The following is a 22,278-nucleotide window of genomic DNA, read 5'->3' as shown; positions in this document are numbered from 1 at the left end:
TGTGTAAGGAGGAACTCTTTACTTTTATAGAATCATAGTACTTTTCATAACAAAATAATTTAAGAAATTTTAGCGGACTGCAATAATCTCTGCCAAAAGAGTGTTATTCAATTAAAAAATTCAAAACTACGGTAATGTGATTCTGTATTTCATACTGCTATTTCTCTAGTCTTCAGGGTGCAGCGGGACTCCACATTTTTGGCCAGTCTGGATACTGGATGCTTGCAAAAAAATCAAATCTAAATCTCTGTGACTGAGTCAAGAAAACTTCAAAACCAAAATGAACCAAAGTACCTTCAACCACACTTGTAACTAAATCAGAGCCAAACTAAGAATGTATTTGTTCAATTTCTGGCCTTTTAACCGTGCAAAAACTTCTGTCTTCAATCTAATAGTAGATGGACATCTAGTGGTGTAATATAATGGACTACTTTTTTCAAGTAGCTTCATATATTCAAAGCCCTATCAACGGAAGTGCTTTCCAGCATATAATTAAAATACCATATATGCACTAAAAGGCTTTATTTTCAGCTGTGCTTTACCTCCCTTCTTAATTTCATAAAAATACCATCAGTAGAAATCAGGGATCTGGTTTCAGATTCAGAAGTCTTCAATCAAGGAAAATTTCATTTTGTAGTGAAAAGAGCTTAATATAATCAATAGCTAAATGTTCAGCCCTGAAAATAGTTAAGTACTTGATGTAACAATAAATTGTTGGTACTTAGCATAAAAATAGGTCGAGATCATATAGTCTAAGAAAACATCTTATGAATTAGAGAATTTATATATAAAAAGTCAAATCATCTGTTAAAACAGATTTGCTCTTAACAGCCAAACGAAAGCAGGCCCAGAAATATAGATATAGAGAGTCGGTGCTACATAGCTGACAAAAATATAGGCAACATTTCATTAAATTATTGTGGAAACCGTTTAACAATTGTGTATACAGATTCAACAACTTAGTGATGAAACAGGTATTCATTTTCATCAATGTTCTGAACGAACAGCAGTCATTGTTTAGTGAGCTATTTGGCCTTCCTTAGCTTCTTGTCACTTTGTTGTATGCCTCTAAGCCTAATGCCTGCCCAGGTCTTTAATATATCAACCACTCCATGTCTAAAATAATTTTACCTGGTCCTTACTGTACTGAACCAAGCTGGATAACACAAATCTGTAATCTTTTACTGTAGAAGATATTATTCAACATACTTAATATGACTAAAATAATAAAAATGACATGAAAGGAGGGGGTCCAATATCATAATTAATTTTATTATTTATTTTACAGTAGTAGCAGCTATCATAGTCATGCTGTACTTAGAACTGTAAAAATAGAAGGAACCTATAGTCTCACTAGACATAAAACAGTACAGTTCACAGAAGCTATGAGATAACACTGTCCTGGCTAACCAACAGGCTCAGTGTATAAACAGTATCTTGTGTACAAGGTTTTGAAATCACCTTGTGAATGAAAAGCACTAGGGAAAGGATAATCTCTTACATTGTTCATAAGAGACTAAGAATTTGGAAGGCAGTTCAATACAGAGGGAATTAAAGGTTCCCATACAGTGCCCTTCTTTAACAAGGAGATGGAGGAAAATGTAATCATTGGCAAAATATCTGGGATGCCAGTTCTTAAAATGGCAATGGGGGCAGTCTCTGTAGAACCTGAACACAGCATACCCAAGTTTTATTTCTGAACAAAGTGGTCGACTACTATAAAAACCCAGAAGTTATCTGAATATGGCAGAAAACAAAGAGGTGTGCCAGTGACACAAATAGTCTCATTTGGGAAAGGCTACTACAGAAAGTTGTGCAAGGTTCTCATACCACTGTGTATGTAATAAACAGCCTGTGAAATTAAATGTTGTTAAATCACAGGGGAGAAAACACAACATTAAGTACATAATGGCAGATGCAAAACTATCCTTTCTCGGGAAAGATGAGTCATTCTGGAGAGTTCTCAGAACATCACACAATGCTCAGGAGTGGTTAAAGGGACAAATACAGTGTTAGGAGTCATTATGAAAGAAACAGAGTAAAACAGTACACCAGGATACAAAGTTAATGATAAAACTCTAATACTGCACACCATTCTGATCACCCCATCTCCAAGAAAACACAGGGGAGAAAGAAAAGAACCTCAAGGATAAATCAAAGGTATCGCAAGGATTCTGCTCAAACAGAGATTAAATGTACGAAGAAAGAAATAACTGAAGAAAGAGATAGCAAAGAAGAACACAAATTTATGGGCAACCTAAAAGATGCATGAGATGTGATTGTAATTTCTCATAAGCAAGGGAGAGGAGGCAAAAAAATTAACTGAGCAACAGGGGGTTTTGGTTTGGTGGTTGTTCTTTGTTTTGGTTGCGGGGGGCGGGGCAATGCTGGTGTTTGTTTTTTCAAAAAGGGAAAGGTCCCATACAACGAATTTTAACTATAGAGCACATTCCCACAAAATGTTTTGAATGTCAATATCATAATGTGCTAAAGAAACAATTAGTCTAATTCACTGAAAATAAGCACAGCAAGAGGCATCCAAAGCAATAGTGTGAGTTCAATCCACAGGCTACAGGAAGCTGAGCCAAAATACTATACTGAATTTGCCCTATTCTTGTACTCTTTCCACAAGCAGCAACAAAACTCCAGGCAGAGGAATACAGGACCAGAGTGGCGGAATACAGGACCAGAGTGGCCCATGTTCTGACTCTGTATTGCCATGACACACAGAGGGCAAGTAACCATGGAGGAATTCAAGCACAGACACCTGGTAGCAATCCACATGGAAGACCAAATTATATCAAAGTTTTGGGTCTTTGTTTTTTAATGCCTAGGAGCATTAAAAGCTATGGCCGTAGTCAAATGAAAACAGGTAAGGCAATATGCAAAACTTGGGTAATAATCATCACCAACATGCAAATGTCTACTCCTACAGCATATATATGGAAAAACAAAGAGAAAAAGAGGCAAAGTAGCAAGAATCAAAATCAAGAGGCAGGAAGAGGAGCTGGAAAACAGTAAATTATAGCATTATGGGAGATAAAAGGAAAAAAAGGGATGAAAACATCTCAAAGAGGAAGGACAAATGACAATGAGCTGATTCTGCCTAATTAGCAGCAAAGAAGTATGAAAGAGAAGCAGAGACCTGAGTTTCTTCATCCAATATTGCCTCTGCAAAAAAACAAGAGCTGAAGGGAACAAGATAGAGACTGAAGCAACGAAGCTCCTGCCCATCATCATCAGCCCTAATAGTGTTTGTCAATTTCCTATTACTGCCTTTGCACAAATAACAACATCATGTTATATTTAACAACCTTAACCACTGAAGTAATTTTCTGCACAGTGTCTTGGAAGATGAGAGTTAACCATAGAAGCAAAAATTTAAATGCCTGGGATACATCAACATGGACGGAAAGAACTGACACTTCTTCAGTTAGAAACAAAAGGAGTAAATTTTAATATCTAGCGGCAAAACTAAAATGCTACTACAAACAAAAAGCAAAAAATTATACATATGAAGTCTAAGCCATAGTCAAGAACTAACTTACTCCATTTTGTGTACATTTAAAAGCTTGTAGAATTTTAGAGCAGATTCATAAGAAACACATAAGTACTATCTGAAGAGAGCCAATCACTAGTGACTGCTAATTAGTGAAAAACTAATTATCCCAAGTGACATTTCTGAAGCCCAACTGGCTAGAAGAGATGTTAGTTTATGTTACAGAAGAAGTGTTTTTGACATGAAGATTTAAATAAGGAATTATATTATTTTGTCATTCTGTCCAGTTCAGTCTCCTTTTCATTATGCATGTCACTCTGGATACTTCAGAGTTGCACTTGATCTGTAAATGGTTTCGTCTGAGGCCATGATACACAAATTAATTTTAGGCTATACAATTTATGCCACTAGTCTGAATATTAAATTGAAGCAGACCTTGACTGAAATTCCTTGTTCATCTTCACAGTATCATTAAGGGAATGTTGAACCAATATATCTTTATTCAGAAAAATCCTTTAGTGTAATCTGGATCTTTCCTGAGCTCATATAAGTAGCATAATACATACTTCGAAAAATAAGCAAACAGAACCAAGCAGCCTTATCAGTAGCACAACCAAAATCAAAGCTATGAAGGTTACAAGAACTTCCCTCTACATAGCAGATCACAAAGGCCAAGTCACCTTTTACACAGAATATTACTGCATTTTATATCAATGCAGTCTATAAAGCACAAAAGAGATAAGGAAGAAGACAGAACAGGAACACTAGCTCCATACATGAGAAAAATCAGAGAGGGAAATTTGTACATTTTAGTATTTCAGTACCTAGCACTTCTGCATTTAGTTGTACCTCTTCCTAAATCTACCATCAGAAAACAGGTTGAAGAGTCACACACTCATAAAAGTGAGCTTCAGAATAAGTTGCCAAGCAGTATTTTTACATCTCATGAAAACAATGTCTTGCAATAAGTTGTGTTTTCAGGCTGAAATGAAAGCCTGTAGAATCTCAGAACTGGCCAGGCGGGACCTCAAAAGATCTCCTGGTCCAATGTTGCATAGCAAAAAGAGCATAGAAGAGATTATCTAGTCCCCAGTCCAACACAATCTTAAAAACCTCCAGCAACGGTGACTCTACCCACCCCTGGGGATGTTGTTCCAATAAATGGATGTTCTTACTATGTTTCTTTTTCTTATATAAAGATTAAACCTTGCCTGGTGTATCTTGGACCAATTGCCCCTTGCCTTCTCCATGCGCCTCTTTGTGGAGACACCGCGCCCCTCCAGTTAAGTGGAAACTCGGAAAGCATAAAGATATAGCTGGACTGGTTTTCACACTAGTGTCATTCATGAATTCACAGACACAACCCTTCTAGGGCAGATCGCTGAAGACACTGCTTCCAGAAGGCTACAGACAAGGCCTCCCAGCCCAGGGCTCTCAGAGCAGCTCAGCCTCAGGAATTCATCCTGCAGCACAAGCTGGGGAGAAGGGAAAGCAGTGGCTATGATGCAAAAAAGAAATAAAGCACTGGCAGCCACCTCCCCATGACAGCAGTTTGCCCCTAAACTGCACCTGAGGAAAGAACAAAAAAAATCCTGAACATCCTCGATAAGAGACCTAGGTTACAAAACTACCAACCTAAAGCACACCAGAAGCATAGTGGTTTTGTTTGGTTGTGGTTTTTTGTTTTTTGTTGTTTTTTATGAAGGGGCAGTAGAATACACCTTTTCTATTTGCTTTCTACTTCACAATTGTATGACACACAGATATGCACTGAAAATGCTCTAAGGTAAAAAAAAAAACCAAAACACAACTATCCTCATATGAGTAAGGACTAAAACACCTGCCTCTATGGCTTAGGACTCTGAAGAAGCTACTAAGTAGTTCAAACACCTCTATTAAAAAGTGAGAGGAAAACAAACAGACAAACAAACAAAACCCCAAAACCAACCAACCAAACCAACCACAACCAAACCCCCAAAAGCCCCACACGACTTTATTTTAAAATACAGCAGTAACAACATCCTTGGGCTTTCCCCTACCCGTCCGGCGGCTCAGCTCACCTCTCCAGCGCCTCACAATCGCGACAGAGGCGGGCTGGGGGGGGTGGGTAACGACCGTGCGCGCGCTCGGCCTTCAACCGCCACAGGCAGGCACGCGCACCCGCCAAACGCGAGGACCCCGCCCTCTCACGCGCCCCCGAGCATGCGCAATACAGCCCTCGCACCTGCCCGGCATGAGACATGCGCCCACACCTTTTAAAAAAAAAAAAAACTGCGCGCGCATGCGCGCTGGGCCACGGCGGCGCCGGGCGGGGCGCGGCCGGGCGCGGGTGTCGGGGCAGCCGCTGTCAGGGCAGGGGGGGCGTGGCCAGGGGAGAAGGCGGCTGGCATGGGGGCGGGGCCGGCGGCCGGGTCAGGGAGGCGGCGGAAGCGGCCCGGCGGGCGCGGAGCCGACGGCGGCGGCGGCGTGGGCTCAGAGAGGCGCGGCTGCCGGTGGCGGCACCTCAGCGGGAAGCAGCCATGGACGCCACCACGCTGGAGCTGGACGCGGTGAAGTTCGCGCAGCTGGCGGTGCAGCGGGACCAGAGCGGGCGCTACCAGGAAGCGGTCTTCTACTACAAGGTATGGGGGGAGGGAGGAGGGGGTGCCGGCGCATCTCGGTTCCCTCAGGGCGCTGGTGTCCCCTTCCCCCTCGCCGTCCTGAGGCCTTTTAGCTACCGGTGGGTTTGCGCTGCTCCTCTCAGCCCCGCCGAGGGCCGGGGGAGGGAGGAGTGGCCCTGCCGCGCCCCTGCGGGCCGGCCCGGCCTCACCGGCGGAGGGAGGTGCGCTGAGGGAAGCGCTGCCCCCGCCGCTCCCCCTCTCCGCCGGTGCGCTCCGCAGACGGAGCGCTGCTCGGCCCCGGGGAAGCCGTGGCGGTTCCAGCCGAGAAGAGAGCCGGAGGCCGGGCGTGCGCGTACGAAGTTTGTCTGTCTCCGGAGGAGCAGCGTCCACCAGGGCAGGTTGCGAAATGTATTTTTCCTGCGTGTTATTTTTAGGTGGGAGCAAGCACCGCCCGTGCGCTGCTGTGTGCTGGCGGGCTCGGAGGCAGCGCTACAGCTGTGGTACTTAAAAAGTGGGTACGGGCGTTCTTCTTCCAGCTGCTGGAGACGCAGCCCCTTCGGTGCTTCTCGGGAATCATCAAATCGTTTGGGTTGGAAAAGACCTTTAAGATCGTCGTGTCCAGCTGTTAACCTGGCACTGCCAAGTCCACCTCTAAACCATGTCCCTAAGAACCTCATCTACACATCTTTTAAACACCTCCAGGGGTGGGTGACTCAACCACTTCCCAGGGCAGCCTGTTCCAATGACTGACAACCCTTTCAGTGAAAAAATTTTTCCTCATATCCAATCTAATCCTCCCCTGGAGCAACTTGAGGCTGTGTTCTCATGTCCTGTCACTTGGGAGAAGAGGCTGATACGCACCTTGCTACAGCCTCCTTTCAGGGAAGCTTCATTGTAACCTAAGAACGCCTCTGACCTACTGGTTCTTCACTTTCATTCCTGGCCTCTCCTCTACTCCTGCCAGGCCTGAAAGCCTGTTCAAATTTATGTTAAGAGATGCAAGCGCTGGGCATTTTGGAGAACTGCAACTGGAAACAACTTGGTGTATAATCAATCATCAAATAAGTAGAGAAGTACATGGGGAAATACAAGATGCTCAGCAATGAGCTAGCTTCAAATCACAAGCTACCAGTGACACGTTTTTAACCACATATGAATATTCTTTCTGTTAGCGATCTGATTATATTATTTTGGTACAACTTTGTGTTGGTGTAACCAGGGGTGTGATGAGGTCAATTCAATGTCTTGCTCAATATTTACAGACTTGCTACTGGTATGTAGTAGCATTAGTGCGACCATTATGCATTTTTCTGCCTGTTTAAGTTGTCTTATTTTGTTGGATTTATATTTTGCAAGGTTACATTAAAGTTCCCTATCCCACTGGCTTTACTGCTAACCCGCGAGAAGGGATTCCTTTGAAGCCTATGTTTATCCTTGTTGCAGTAATCATTCCACATATTGCATTATCCTGCCAAAGTAATTCTCTTCCATTAACTTGCCAACAGCTCTGTAGTTGGCCATTTACTTCCTGAGTACGAGATGTCTTTGAAATATGTAAAAAGCATAGTGTTATTATCATGGTGGTCTATGCATGTAAGTGTGAAAGAACAGGAAGAGGAGTATCTTTTTTTATGTAATTGCTAATGTAGGGTGAGCTAAGTTTATATATGTAAAGTATATATATGCAAAAGTTACAGTTACCCATAATAATGCTGATAAGCCCTGTGCTTATCAGCAACAGCATGCGCACATGGTCTGATAGCTGTGTGCAGTACTACTTTATTACACTACATTTTTCAGTATATCTGGAAGAAGTTATCAAATGCTCTTCAGAAGAAAACCATCTTTTTGTGCAAATAATCACTCTTGTACACTTTTGTACAGTGTACGGAAAATCTTTTTCACTTGCTGCATATGGGTGATATCCGCATGAAGTGTCTTGGTGCACTTCAAGCTACACATGACAAATAATGTAATTTAGAAAATGTCTTCTGGTACGCAAAAGCTAAGCCACAGAGCAGCATGATTATGGACACTCTTTCGTGCGAGGAAAGCTTTGTATCAAAACTCTGCAGGTAGGATTTTTGGTATTCGGACAGGTGACTCTTGGCAGTCCAAGATTAGGTATCGGCTCTTGTGTCAGATTGCATGTGAAGTTGTTGGTTTTCAAACCTATTGTGATCAGGAGGAGGGAGAGGAAACTTGGCGGATATTGTTAGAGCAGAATTGTTTCTGTATTATTTGGCCTAGATAGGTTTGGCTTTCTGGATGTTGCCTGAAGAATCACTGTCAATGTTAGATTAAACAAGAGCAGTTACAAAATGCCATCTACTATTTTGGGGATACTTTACGCACTTTTTGGACAGTGCAAGTAAGCTCTGGTCTGTCACCAACTTTCTTACCAACTCCTGTAGGCAGTTCGGAGCCCACTGGTGCAATTAATAAGCATGTGGGAAAGCTGAGTGCTGAACTGGATTCTGCAAGAACTTGACCTTAGGGCTGAAGCATGGGAAATGCTGCTGTTTGTTACAGATAGGCGACAAACAGGCCTGTCTGAATGGAGTTTCTAAGGCTGGCAAGTGCTGTTCGCTTCCTGCTGTCACGTAAGGTTTATAGATCCCTTGAGGAGAGCTACATGTGAACCAGCTGAGAGTAACTTGCTAGTGGTGCTCTACAGAAACATCAGGAACATATTTGGGCACCTGAGGACTTCAGCAAAACTGCTGAAGACTGTTGCTAAGTCCGACCAGCACTTAGCAACTTCCAAACTGGTGACCAGTAGTTAGCTTAGTGTGACTGTGGCACACTACTCATGCTCAAGAACAGTAGTGGCGTCGAAGAGATCATAAATACTAGCTCTGAATTGCATGTCCATCTTGTTGCTGGAAGCAGCTGGCATGCTGGCTTTGCAGACAGTTGGTCAACTGCTTCAGTCCCTTAGAGCCTTAATTTCTAAAGGACTGTTTTTATTATATCTCTTTTATCTGTTTTTATTACATCTTAAAACCAGGCAAAATAGTTGTGCTTGAAATCACAGAAGCAACAACAGTTATGCGTTGGTTTTGCTGTACTGGTTTGAAAATCTACATTCATTCTTTGCGTCCTATGCATATACATATATGTATATAGCACTTGTTTTGTCAACCTGTACTTGATGTATGTCACAGACAAATACATACATCCTTTGAACAGCTATCTGTAGTGCATGTTTTTCCCCCACAAAAAGTAGTTGTATGCTAGACCTTAATGGTAGGTAATTGCTACGTATAGACGGGACAAGACTTCTTTTTACCTTTCTGTTGCTGTGGACACTTTATGTGATGTAATATGGTGATGGATGTTGACAGGGAGTATATGGTACTTGGTATTGTGATGCTTGTCAGTGAAAATTTATCCTGATAACAAGTACAGGCTGTATCAGGATCAGTTTTAAGCTTGGGCGAACTGGGCAGATGTGTACGGGAGCAAACTGCTAAGCTCGACAAAAATGATGGTCACGAAGCACACAAGAGACCTGCTGGCCATGGCCCTGTGCCTGCCCTCTGCAGAGCAGCCTCTCCGAGCACCATCGTTGTGGAGCAGCTCTCTGGTTATTGTTCTGCTTCCCACATACTCAGCTGCTATGTCACCACCACCTTCTCTCTTCTGCTGCTGCTGGGAAGACGAGCACTGCCACAAAAGTGTGGTTTAAGTGTGTTTTGGTTCTGTTGTTGGTTTTTTTTTCTTTTTTTTTTTTTCCATGCCAATAACAAGGACAAAATAAGGTTTTTAGCTGCGTTTTTCTGAGTGACAGATTGCAGTTCTCCATGTGCTTCTGAGACTGTCAGCTCTGTTTATTACAGCCCTGCCAAACCTTAAATGTTTTTCATAAATTTAGTGAATGGACAGGCAGCTTATGAAACTGAAGGCATTTTTTCTAATAGATTTCTGCAGAACAGAAAAAGTCTTAATGCGGATAATATACTGTGCTTCTGAGCTGGAGACCTAAGCTCCCTCCTGGAAGTAGACTTTCCTCAATAGCCAGTGTTTTGTGTACACAAAAATATGTAAAAAACAAAGTTTGAGGAGCTAGGAAACCTTAAATTTGTAGACTTTCCAGTTTTGATAGCTTTATGTGAGTAATACTAAAAGAAAAGGCTTTCTAAATCAAAAATCTATGAATTTGATTTTGAAAAGCTTTTATATTGGTTTAATATCATTATTATTGGCTTAAATGCGTGTAACTTGTGAGTAGCTTTTTTTTTTCCTAACCTTAAATCTGCAGCTTTAAAAAGAAAAGGCAGTTTGTGGCTTGTGAGCTTTATTTAACTGATTTCAGTGCATGCTTGAAAAACTTCACTTAAAATCTCCTAATTCCATGCATTACTATACAGACAGACCTAAGATCTGGCCTTATATAACCTCAAAAGGCTTTTTATAGTCTTCTAGGTTGTCTCATGTGTGAGAAATTGGACATGATCTCATTTATAACTTGAAACTTATTCTTTCCAGCAGAATTTCCCTGCAGCCATGGAGTCTTTGCAGATGTAGGAGCTTGCTTTCATGCAGCTCATGGCTGCTGTAGGCCCTCTGTTTATGGAAGGTAATTTTCTAGGCAGCAAACATTAACTTTGTCTCAAATTCTTTTCCCTGCAGGAAGCTGCACAAGCCTTGATTTATGCTGGGATGGCAGGGTCCAACTTGGAAAATATTCAAGAAAAAATAAATGAGTACTTGGAGAGAGTTCAAGCTCTCCATTCAGCAGGTGGGTAAGGAGCCTTCTAATTAAACCTCTGCTTAAATTAATTGAGTGGAAAGCTTTTCGGTGCTGTGAAATATGTATCGATGATGTTTGCTCTGTTTTTCATTAATCTAATTTTCTTGTACTTTGTGAAGGACTACAAATTCAATGAGCACATCGGTGTTCTGAATTCTGAAATACATCAGAAGTGAAGCAGAGACTTACTTCCTAAGGACTTGGGTGTTTTTATTCTATCCTTTTAAATATTCTTAGGAACCACATCTGCAGAGCAAACCTGAAAAAGTAATGAAATATAACAATAAAAATTGATCAGGAACAAATCAAAACTTAAATCTAAGCCTCAGCTGCAAAATGGATTTGAAGCAAGTGGGTTCTGGTATTAATGTAGTATTAATGTACTAACTTTGAGAGGGCAAAGAGTTCTCATAAGGGTTTCCTTGTATGATCCAGTTTCAGTGTTTGTGCTTCGACCAAAATCTCAGATTTTTGCACTCCTGCAATTGTCAGTTAGAATCATAGAATCACTTGGCCGAAAAGGGACCTTGGGAGGTCTATAGACCAATCTCCTACTCAAAGCAGGGTAAACATTCATTTTTGTGTGAGGTTGCTCAGGTGCAGTTGGGTCTTGAAAACGCCTAAGGACAGAAATTCCCCAGGGCCTCTGGTGCAGTTGTCTTTCTAGTGTTTGGTTTTGTGGTTGTTTGTTTTTGTTTGTTTGTTTTAAATATACCTAGTTGGATTCTCTCCTGTTTGAATTCTCGGCCACATGGCTCTCATTCACTTTTTTTTGCACCGCAGTGAAGAGGCTGAATCCATTTTCTTGATAACCTCGCAGTTACTGGCACGTTGCTATTAGATCCCCTATTAGGTCCCCCCAAAGCCATCTCTCCTGACTCGACAAGCCCTGCCCCTTCAGCTTCTTCTCAAAAGGTCAAGTCCTCCAGCCCCAACCATTGCTAGGGACCCAAGATTGGTTGCAGTATTCCAGATACAGTCTACTAGAGGATGGTTATTGCTTCCCCCATCTCCTGGCTGTGCTCCTGCTGACACAGCCCAGGGTGCTGTTAGCCTTCATCACTGGCTTGGGCTGACCTAGATGTCCTCCAGGACCCCAGGCTCTTCTCTGCAGAGCTATACCTTGCAGGGTTTCATTCTGTCCAAGATTTGTCCTGGTCGAATTTCCCGAGGTTCCTGTCAGCTCATTACTTTGGCTTGTATATGTCCCTTTGAATAGCAGCTGTGTCCTTGAGTGCAATGGTTTGGTGGGGTCTGCAGCCTTGATGAAGGGGCACTCCATCTTCTCCTTCAGGTCGTTAAGGGTATTAAATGAGGTAGACACCTAAGGAACTTGTATATTGCAACAGGTGATGTGTTTTCAGATATGATGCAATATTTTACATAATTAAACTGCCTTGTTCTTAGTGTAGTATGAAAGAGATTTTATGTATGTTATTTGACAGGCTGCCCAGGAAAGTGATTGAGTCACCATTCCTGGAAGTGTTTAAAAGAAGTGTACGTGAGGTTCTTAGGGACATGGTTTAGCGCTAGAGCTAGGTTATGGTTGGACTCAAAGATCTGGAGGGTCTTTTCCAACCAAAATGATTCTATGATTCTATTCTAAATAGCCGGAGAGTGTATCTCTGCTTCAGGGGGTGGGAGTGTTTTCTTGTCCTTGCGAAGATGTTTTTAGCAAAGTTTAGAAAGATTTGCTTTCCAATAAAAAAGTAGATATTACCTATCTGATTAGAACCACTAGTGTTTCAGTATCATGTTAAAAATGTTTTTACATGTCTGCTGCTGTAGAAAGCTAAACACTTTCTTCTTCATTTAGTTCAGTCACAGAAAACAGACCCTCTGAAGTCAAAACAACAGTTGGACTTGGAGCGTGCTCACTTCCTAGTTACACAGGCTTTTGATGAAGATGATAAAGGCAACGCAGAAGAAGCTGTAGAGTTGTACACAGAAGCGGTGGAACTCTGTTTGAAAACAGTATGTTAAGCTACAGGTTAACTTGGTAGAATTACGTGATGGTAAGAAATTCTTCCACTTACACAAGTGACTGACCCTTAAAGGCTGGCTAAAAATGGAGTACCTGTATTTCTAAAAACTATTATTTTAATCTTTTTTTCCATTGTTGTTTTTTGGGGGTTTTTTAGTGTTTCTTCCAGTCTTTGTTATGTTGCTGTTCAACACTAAATTTATGGGGACTTGCGATTTATGTTTTTCCTGAACTGGATTATACTAAAAACTAGAAATATTCTGGAACCTTTTTCACGTTAATTTTTGCCCTGGAGCAAATGCAACACTAAAACAGAAATTAAAACCAGTTAAAACTGAAGATGACTTGCTGCTGTGTCAGCTATATTACTTTCTGACTACATTAAAGGAAAATTTTGCGTGTAACACTTTCTGAAAACATAATGGTGTGCTGATGCCAAAACTAGTAAAAATGCTACTATATTATTCAGTGCTCAACAGTAAAGCTGTTACAAGTGAATTAAATTCACACTGGAATTGACGGTAAGGATGAATTGGCCATTATATAAATGATGGAGAATATAATTACAGGTACTGCTTTTTTCCCTTAAGTCCAGTTGCCTTAACTAACTCATTACAGGAAGAGCTCACCATCATAATGTAACTCCACCAAGCCTGGTTTTCTTTTTCTCTTCTCTTCCCTTTTTATAATATAAACAGATGGGGGTTCTTGGGAGGGGATTGTTCTTTTATGACCTGCTGGAGTAAAATATTTTCTCTGAATTCTGTAAACTGGTTTTATGTAGGCTATAAAACCCTGGTGATACAGTGTAACCAGACCAAGAGAGTAGAACTGCTCTAGTTTTTCCACTTGAGCTGTGGGAGCAGAACATCTTCAGCCTATTACATAAATCTTACTGCAGCAACGTGCTGTTTTTCCTCTGTGGTGTTCCTCCTCCTGTTCTGTCAGTGCATGCAAATATTACTTACCTATATTGAAGTTAGCCTGAAATTAGCTCATATAAATAACTGCTTTTATCGCGTATTTCATTAGGTACAGATCCTGCTGAAGTTTCATTTAATCTTGACTCATATATTATTTTATTGAGATGACTGTAGGCTTTGTCCCTTGGGGTAATCAAAAAGTACCTTCTTCTCAGGATGAAAGAAGATTGAAGAAACTCTTCTGTCTTGAAGCTTTTCTTCTGTCTTTCTCCTCAGTATATTCAGGTGGAGAGATTTGTTTCTTCTTTACCCTTGAAGTATTCGTAGAGTAGCCTTTACTGCTTTTCTGTGGCTGGCTCCTAGATGAGTGTGCTGGTGTTCCATCTCCACTGCTTACCTTCATACATCTTTCAAAGTCTTTCCAACTGGGAACGCCACACTGTAATTTATTTGCAAATGAAAATAGTTGCTTATAGAGCATGTTCCTAGTTTTGTTTCTTGGGGTGAAAGTAGCTTGCTTTTTTTTTTTTTCTCAGTTGACCTAGCTGACCTCGGAGAATCAGTCAAGGTACAAAGCTAGAACCTGAAACCTGCTTGTGGGTATTGCAGAAGAAGCCACACCTCATGTTCTTCCCCTTGCAGATTGTTTAGCTGCAGTAGCCAGGCTTCATCTATAAGGAAAACAGAAGTGTAAACTGTCATAGTGACCTCCCAACTGAGAATGGAAGTTATCACTCTTGATCTCTGTTTTGATGCCCTGTCATAGATTATTTTATGCCTTAGATGTGCAAGAACAAGATTTTTAACATGCAAGATATCTTCTTGGTTTGTATTTTATGAAAGTGATTTTTTTTTCCTAAGTTACCATGATTACTTTTTATTCATTTGAGGAAAAAATTGGAACACATCTGTTGCAGTTTATTGCAGGGCAACAATAAAGTGTGGCAGATGCTCTATACTGACCCCCCCCCACCACTAAGGAAAGGTTGGGACTCCAACTTGGAGACCGCAACAAAATCAGGACAACATCTAAGCTCAGTAGTATATGTAACATTTGCTTTTTTGTCTTCTTGCTGCCCGTTGTGGTTTAATATGGTTAATACCTCTGGCAATTTTTTTGTGTATACAGTATTTCACATGCTGAAGAATTTTAAATATCACATTTGTTCCATGAACATTCACTAGAACAGGAAAATTATATTTGCTTACTAAGTATGTTTTTTTTATGCTGAGATTTAAAAAAAACCTCATTTGCTCATTTCAAACGAGAACTGGAAAAAATAGCTAGTTACTGTTCCTTGTAATGTATAAGTGTGGAATTTGACAAACTGAGATTATAAAACCTGTGGGGTTTTTGGATGCGTATCTCTTTCTTTTATTTTGCACTTCAGGCTACTGAAACTTCAGAAGCAGGTCTCCAGTCAAAACTGAAACAACTGGCTCGACAAGCACTAGATAGGTGAGTATTGCCAATGTTAATAAACATACTTACTGTCAGGTCTAAGTGCGCTCTTTGAGTAGGATTTTCGATCTAGCGTCTGTTCTGTACTGCGTGGATTCTGGGTAGACCTTGCTCCTCTGGAGTTCTCCTGGCAGATAGCTGCTACACCATTGAATATAGCAGCTGTTGTGCCAACCCTCTGGGAATTTTGGGAAATGCAGAATTAGGAAAGGACTGTGTATTCTTAGTACTACTTCAGTCTTCAGAGATATAAATCAGAGTACTACAGTGTTTGGCTTCTGTAGAAAGGCTGAATTCAGGCCAGCACTATGTCAGGGTGTCAGCATCCCTTCATAAGGAAGACAGGTTGGAAACGAGGAAATATTTATCTTGATGGTAGCAATTTAATTGTATGGGTAGATCTAGTGGAATGGAGTCTATATCTGAAACAAGTTACATGAGTGTAAGTTCAGTTTCTTCACGGAAAGAGTTGTCAAGCGCTGGAACAGGCTGCCCAGGGAACTGGTTGAGTCACCATCCCTGGAGGTGTTTATTATAAAATACCTAAAGACATGGGACTTAGTGACATGGTTTAGTGGTGGACTTTGCAGTGTGAGGTTTATGGTTTGACTTGATCTTAAAGATCTTTTCCAGCCTAAATTATTATATGACTATGTTGAGCTAAGTTTCAGTGTAAGCTGGTTTTCAGCACTTCTCAGTCTGTGTTCAAAAAAAACCCTGTATTTTGCATATGTGTGAGCATTCAGCAGCAACAAAAAAAGAAGGCTCCTGAATACACAGTCTTCAAGCAGTTGAAATGTTGGGTTGTGAGAACGCTAGTGGGTTTTCACTGCTATTGCAGCTGGTAGACAAATTAAATCCTGAAGGTATGAGAGGATGCAAATCAGTCTTCCCTCTGTGTTTCAGTGATATTGTTCTGAGGTTCCAGATAATGAGCACTTACACAAATTCTCCTATTAGCATAATTTATAGGCAACAACAGTCTAATGAGTTCTGCCAAAAGTAGTTCATATATGAATTGCAAAAGTATTTTAGTGGGTTCTTGAACAGGAAAATAAAGAAATGCTGGCATCAGAAATTTATTTTTCATAGGAAAAGTATTGGCCAGCTTTGGTTCATTCGATTTTCACATATGTAGGAACATTTACCAAGCAAATAAATAATTGAACTATAACTATATTTTTATCATTGTCGTAAACAAAATGCATTTTTATTTGCTTTAGAGCAGAGGCACTGAAGGAATCTGTGTCAAAGTCATCTCAGAAGGAGAAGTCAACTGCAGCTAAACCAAATCAGCCAGTCAGAACGTTCTTTCCATTGGGACCCGATTTTTCTTTAAATGATAAACCACAGACAATCAGAGCAGTACAAGCGAGTGAACCTCAAGGTCAGAGATACACTGCAGAGGAGATTGAAGTACTCAGGTAAGTTGAAGACAATTTTTTTTCCAAAATGTTATCATTTGTGCTCACATCCTTTGTGCGTCTTACGCAGTAGATTGAAACAGCTGAAGCATGAGGTATATAAACAGAGGGCTGGAAAACTCTCTTACAAACCCTATCGCTAGTGTTACCTACACATTAATACATTGCTGCATTCTCTATGGTAATTTAATTAGTGGCTTTTATTCACAGAATATATTTTCTAGAATATACTGAGAAGACAATTTCTTGTAAATGACCGCCAGGATCATTTTTCATAGCATTATTTTTTATGTTACACATAACGTGCCACCTGAATGAGTTCATGAAAGATCAGAGATCCCAAGGTGCAAAGACGTTTTTGCAGGTTATACAACTACTACTTCACTGTAAACTGAAGAAGCATAATATGTTGTAGGGTGGTGACTTCTGTTACATGCAGTTCCTTTTGCTTTGCTCTTTTTTTATAGGTGGAATAAGCTAAAAGTAATTAAAAAATCCATAAAACCTTCAGTCAAATTCATGAATTTTGTAAACTTTCAAATATATCTTTAAAAAAAAAAAGCATTGTCTGATAGGTATTTCAACCTTCCTCCTCCTCCCCATACAATAAAAAAAGATTGTGACAGAGGTGATGCTCAGCACTGTCCAGGATTTGATCATAAAACATTTAGTCTGCTTGTTGGCTTTAGGGGATTTAAATGGACTGAGCTGCTGAAGATAGACATTTATGTGTGTTTGAAAAGTTGCAGAGCATTAAGAATTGCTTTATTAAAAATTCATTTTCTTTCTGTTGTAGTGGTTGTGCAGTAAATGTTTCTGGTTTTCTGGATGGTTTGGGGGTTTTTTTCTTCTTTGTTTTTTTGTTGTTTGGGTTTTTTTAAGTCTTACAAGAGAACCTCCAAGTTTTTTCACATCTTTAATCATAATTTTATTTGAAAGCACCTCACATAGCTTTTTCAGTAAACTCCTTGTTTGAAACTTAAATTACATTCACATTTAAATATGATTCTTGTTTTTAAAAAAGTGTTCTGTGCATTTTAGTAAAAAAATTACTGATAAACGTGCAGTATTTTTTTATTGTTGTTTGACAAAGCATTCCAAAATACTCCTCCAGTTAGATGAAATCTAAGTGTTGCTAAGTTAAGTGCTGTCAACTTATGCTAAGACTCTCCTAAATGAGAGGCTTAAGGGACTTGAGAAATTCTGTTTAGACAAACGTATTTTTAAATGTGACTTCTAGAACTATGAAGAGGTTTGTGGCTGATAATAATTTCTATTCTGGTACGGTGACTTGTCCAAAGGTACATACTTGCAGGATTAGTGACTGAGCCATAATGTACTGCGCATTTCAAACCCAAATAAATACAGTGGTTGTTTCATTTTCAAGAGGTAGTAATCTTGTTTTCAGAAGCACTGTGTATTGTTAAGTTTTAAAAACAAATTTTGTTGTTGCCTTCTTGAACTTAATCTTTGAAAGATGGTAGATAGGTTCGTAACTATATTTTTTTTTTCTTATGACTTGCAGGAAGACTTCAAAAATTAATGGCATCGAATATGTACCTTTCATGAGTGTTGATCTGAGGGAACGTTTTGCCTTCCCTATGCCATTTTCGTAAGTGTGATTCAATTATTGAACTTTACTTCTTATTTCCAAAGCTTTCCCAAATTTGGTACTTCTATGTTCTCTTTTTCAGGGTTTAAAATTGTTTAAGTAGGCTTTTAAGCATATTTCAGGCAGTGATCTTTAAATACTACCACATTCTTTTTGTAGTCTGATCTTAAAACTGTTCAATGTAAGCTGATCCTGCTCTGCAGAGCTTTTGCCAGTTGTGTCTTCTGGCCTATAAGGGCAACATCACATTTGGCTTTTTGGAGTATTGGGCTGGGTTGGCAACTTGGGTCCATTTCCTGCTTCTGCTGTACACTAACGTGTTTAGCTCCCTCTGCCTTAGTTAACTCTAAAATGAAGGTGACAGCCATTTCCTCTTTAAAGAACCATTCAAGAGCAATAACAATATGTTAGGATTACATAGCCATAATAGACAAAGACACCTGGGGTTGGTTTGGGTTTTTTTTTTTTCAATTTTCCGCGAAAGGCTTGTCTGATTGACAAGCCTCAATATTTTCAGAACTAAAGAAACTGTTTATTATTAGTTCATCATATTGAAATAAGGTGAAGAATTGAAGTTTCTGCTGGTCTAGATGGCTTTTTGGAATTCCTCTCTCCTGTTCAGTCCTGTATGAAGGAAGCTCTTGGGTTTTATTTCATGTTTTTTAATATTTCTGCTTTTTTTACCTAAAAATCACAAACTTAGCAGTAGTGTTCTTTGAAATTGTTTTACAGCTCTGTATACAAAGGTGTGTAATTGTTCTGCACATATTTTGTACCATATATCAGAGACATATGAGATTGGACATACCATGAAAAGCTTTTCTAAACTGCTATTGATTTATTTCTACCTTTTTCTCTCTTACATCCAGTGATAAATGTGGGAAGTTACCATTATCCCCTAAACAGAAAGCAATGTTTGCCAAGTGGGTGCGACCAGATGACATAACAAATAACCCTACGATGATTTATACTGTATCAAGTTTCAGCATAAAGCAGGTAAATTGTTCTTGAAGAGAAGTGTGTGTTGCTAGCAGGGGATGTAAGACCTTCTTGTTCAAAAAGGAATTCCCAAATGTGAGAGTCCTTTCCTTGGCACTAATGAGATTGAATAAAGAAATAAATAGTATCACTTCAGAGTCCATGCAGAATAAACAGGTGTGTTAGCAGTGAAAGTGAAAAACAGAATTTGAATTCCAGCTGAAAGTCATATTTTCCAGAAACATTGGTACGGTTAAAAAGAAAAAAGGCAAGGTGTACTCTGCAGCCAATTGTTCACTTAATTTACTGCATGGAAAAAATAATGGGCAAGATTTTAAAATTTTTATTTGACAGGAAACAGCGTGTCCCATTGAGAACAGTGGAAATGTCTCATTCAGTGTCAAGTTGCAGGTGGCCCAAGCTATTCTGAAATCAGCAATAGATTGTGCTATTGGATGTGGTTTACATTACACAGCATGTTTTGGGGCAAAGGGAGGAAGTGCGAATGAATGCTGAGGTATCTGCACTTGCGCCTGATTGTCATTTATAATTGTAACTCTGGCTTGCTCTCTAGGGGCCTCATGTTGATCAAACATACGTTTCCTGCCTTTTAGTTGTAACTTTGCTTCTCTTGGTTCAAAGACTTTCCCTTTTGAAGGGAATTACTAACTGACAATTTTCCTTCCCTCCACACACCCTGTTTGTCTTTCACTATCTAAGTTAGTAAATGTCCTCACTGGTTTTCTTTTCTTTATAGACAATAGTGTCAGATTGTTCTTTTGTGGCATCACTAGCTATCAGTGCAGCATATGAAAGGAGATATAACAAAAAATTGATCACGAGGTAAGTAGCTGTTGTTTTTGAAGATCTCTTCAAACTTAATACTGTTAAGCTTTTGCAAAACGTTAGATGACAGTTGGACACAGTAAAAACTAGCATTTGTCCTGTCTCCCTGGGACTTGCGTGGCTTCAGCACTTCTGAGAGGGAAGCCAGCTTTGTATAGATATGAATACAGACATTGGAGTCTAACTTCAGATGTGCTTTGAGGAGTAATAAATAGTTTGGAAGGTTTTGTGTTGTTTTTAATAGAGATTTTACTTACAGTACTTTAGAGGTTTGTTGTCCTACCTTGTTATGCCGACTGCTGTGCAACAGGTGGTCCATCTCACATCTATGTCATTGTAGAATTGATGTTAACAACACTATCTTAGTTCTACTCGACTGGCATCCTGTGATAAATTGGGCATGGAGCCCATTGCCAGACCAGTGTGTGATCATTGTTCCTGGATTTTCTAATTTTAATTTATACTCGTTAGAACTGAACTTACATTCTTCTCAAGAGAGGGAGTTTTGCACTGTCTTCTCCTTCTTCAAGTGTTTGACTTGTCATTCAGGCAAATACTGTATTTATACTACAGATGTGTAAACACTATTTGCTTAATGGTAAGATAAATTTGTTTGCCTTGCTTCTGTTGGAGAAACTATTAGGTTACTTATGTTCTTTTTTGTTGCTACAATAAGCAGAGACCTGCAGCAAGATCCAGGCCTGAAAAATAAAACCTATTTTAACATCGCCGTCATTTTTTTTAAATTCGAGTTTCTCTTTCATAAAAAATTCCATATTTATGTTCAGTGTAAATTCCAGAAACAGGCTGTGTTAATCACAGAATCACAGAATGGTTAGGAGATCATCTAGTCCAACATATAATCCCACTTTTATTGTTATCAGTGTATATACAGCCAAGTAATTTAAGTCACAATTTAATCTTTTTTTTTTTAAACAGTATAATTTATCCTCAGAATAAGAAAGGAGAACCAGAATATAATCCATGTGGCAAATACATGGTGAAGCTTCATATCAATGGTGTACCTAGAAAGGTAAATGGTTTTGAAGAGACTTCATGCTTTTACTGTTTAAGTCATATATTTTAAAGGCCTGATCTGCTTCACTGTGAAGCTATGCTTGCATAGCAAAAACTTGGGATATGTCTTGTTGGAAAGTGGTTTCTAATTGCTAAACCTGTTGGAAAGTGTGTAATGGAATGTAGTTATTTCTTCTACAGAGGTTCATGAAAATAGCCTTGCTCACATTAAATTCATTAAAAATCCTTACATTGCCTAAACTAATTATGAAAACCATACAAGAACAAAATTATGCATCCTGTATTTATGAATAGGATGCGTCAAATAATCCACTTTTCCACTCTGTCTTACAAAGGAAGTTGCAGAACTGAAAAGTAGAGAGGGGAGCATCCAGGAAGAGTATAGGCATTGCATGACCATAGAGGAATAACTCAAATGACCACAGATATTTAGTAAGGAGAGGAGATGCCTGAAGATATACGGTAGAACTTTGTAAGCTCACAAACAACTTCATTTTCTTTGCAGTGCAATAAATAAGGACATAAAATAATGTATTTCTTCATATAGTACTTAACTGTAGCACCAATTACTGCAGATTATAGTGTCTGGTGGATGTCTATGGAGTTCAAAAGTTGAGTGGTCATATTAACAGGGCAGGGGAGTAAGGGGGAAGTCCTCAAGGCTATTAATTGCTAAAATGCAACCTCTGGGTCAGGAAGTCCTTAAATTGCAAAATTCCAGAATCTGAATGTTTCAGGAAAGTATCCTTTGTGTGCTTGCCTTGCTCTTAATAGTCTTTCCAACATATCTCCTAATGGCTCCCTTTTCTTAGGATGAATGGCCATTTGCTCTTCTATGAAAAGGGTTATTCATTCCACAACAGATAAGATTTGACCAGAAAATGTGCTGCGTTGGTGGCCTGTATCCGTAACAGGCTAATGCCAATGTGAAACTGAAACATCCGTTCTGGGAAACTGTTTCAGATGGCTACAAATACTGCACTAACAATCTGTAATAACACCAAATGTATTCTACCTAATTTAAATAAGAAGCATTAATACTTTCACAACTGCTGCTTTGCGTTGTTTTTCCTTTCCAGAGAGAAGAAATTTAAATCTGGAACTAGAGACTGTGAAAGTAATTTGACATAGTTTGAAGACAATAGTTTGTTTCCTT

The 22,278-nt window shown here is 39.6% G+C and overlaps 1 protein-coding gene and 1 pseudogene across 3 annotated transcripts in view; one reads left to right on the top strand and one right to left on the bottom strand.

Moving 5' to 3' along the window:
* The window catches only part of LOC135984990 (collagen alpha-4(VI) chain-like), a 72,223-nt pseudogene extending 66,482 nt beyond the window's left edge, over window positions 1-5,741 (bottom strand).
* A 192-nt stretch (window positions 5,742-5,933) lies between these two features.
* Window positions 5,934-22,278, top strand: part of CAPN7 (calpain 7) — a 35,195-nt gene continuing 18,850 nt past the window's right edge. For 2 of the 3 annotated variants that reach the window (XM_065627289.1, XM_065627286.1), the window contains exons 1-9: window positions 5,934-6,120; window positions 10,735-10,843; window positions 12,672-12,829; window positions 15,154-15,221; window positions 16,448-16,648; window positions 18,174-18,260; window positions 19,130-19,256; window positions 19,996-20,081; window positions 21,024-21,117. In XM_065627289.1, the coding sequence (XP_065483361.1) occupies window positions 6,019-6,120; window positions 10,735-10,843; window positions 12,672-12,829; window positions 15,154-15,221; window positions 16,448-16,648; window positions 18,174-18,260; window positions 19,130-19,256; window positions 19,996-20,081; window positions 21,024-21,117 (1,032 nt within the window). In that variant the 5' untranslated portion in view covers window positions 5,934-6,018. Of the gene's footprint in view, window positions 6,121-10,734; window positions 10,844-12,671; window positions 12,871-15,153; window positions 15,222-16,447; window positions 16,649-18,173; window positions 18,261-19,129; window positions 19,257-19,995; window positions 20,082-21,023; window positions 21,118-22,278 lie in introns of those variants that run through there. The other variant, XM_065627288.1, reaches the window with a different exon arrangement.

The sequence above is a fragment of the Caloenas nicobarica genome, chromosome 2 (genome assembly GCF_036013445.1).
Source record: "Caloenas nicobarica isolate bCalNic1 chromosome 2, bCalNic1.hap1, whole genome shotgun sequence".
Taxonomy (NCBI): domain Eukaryota; kingdom Metazoa; phylum Chordata; class Aves; order Columbiformes; family Columbidae; genus Caloenas; species Caloenas nicobarica.
Note: the sequence above shows the minus strand (reverse complement) of the source record. Positions and strands in the feature narration are given on the sequence as shown.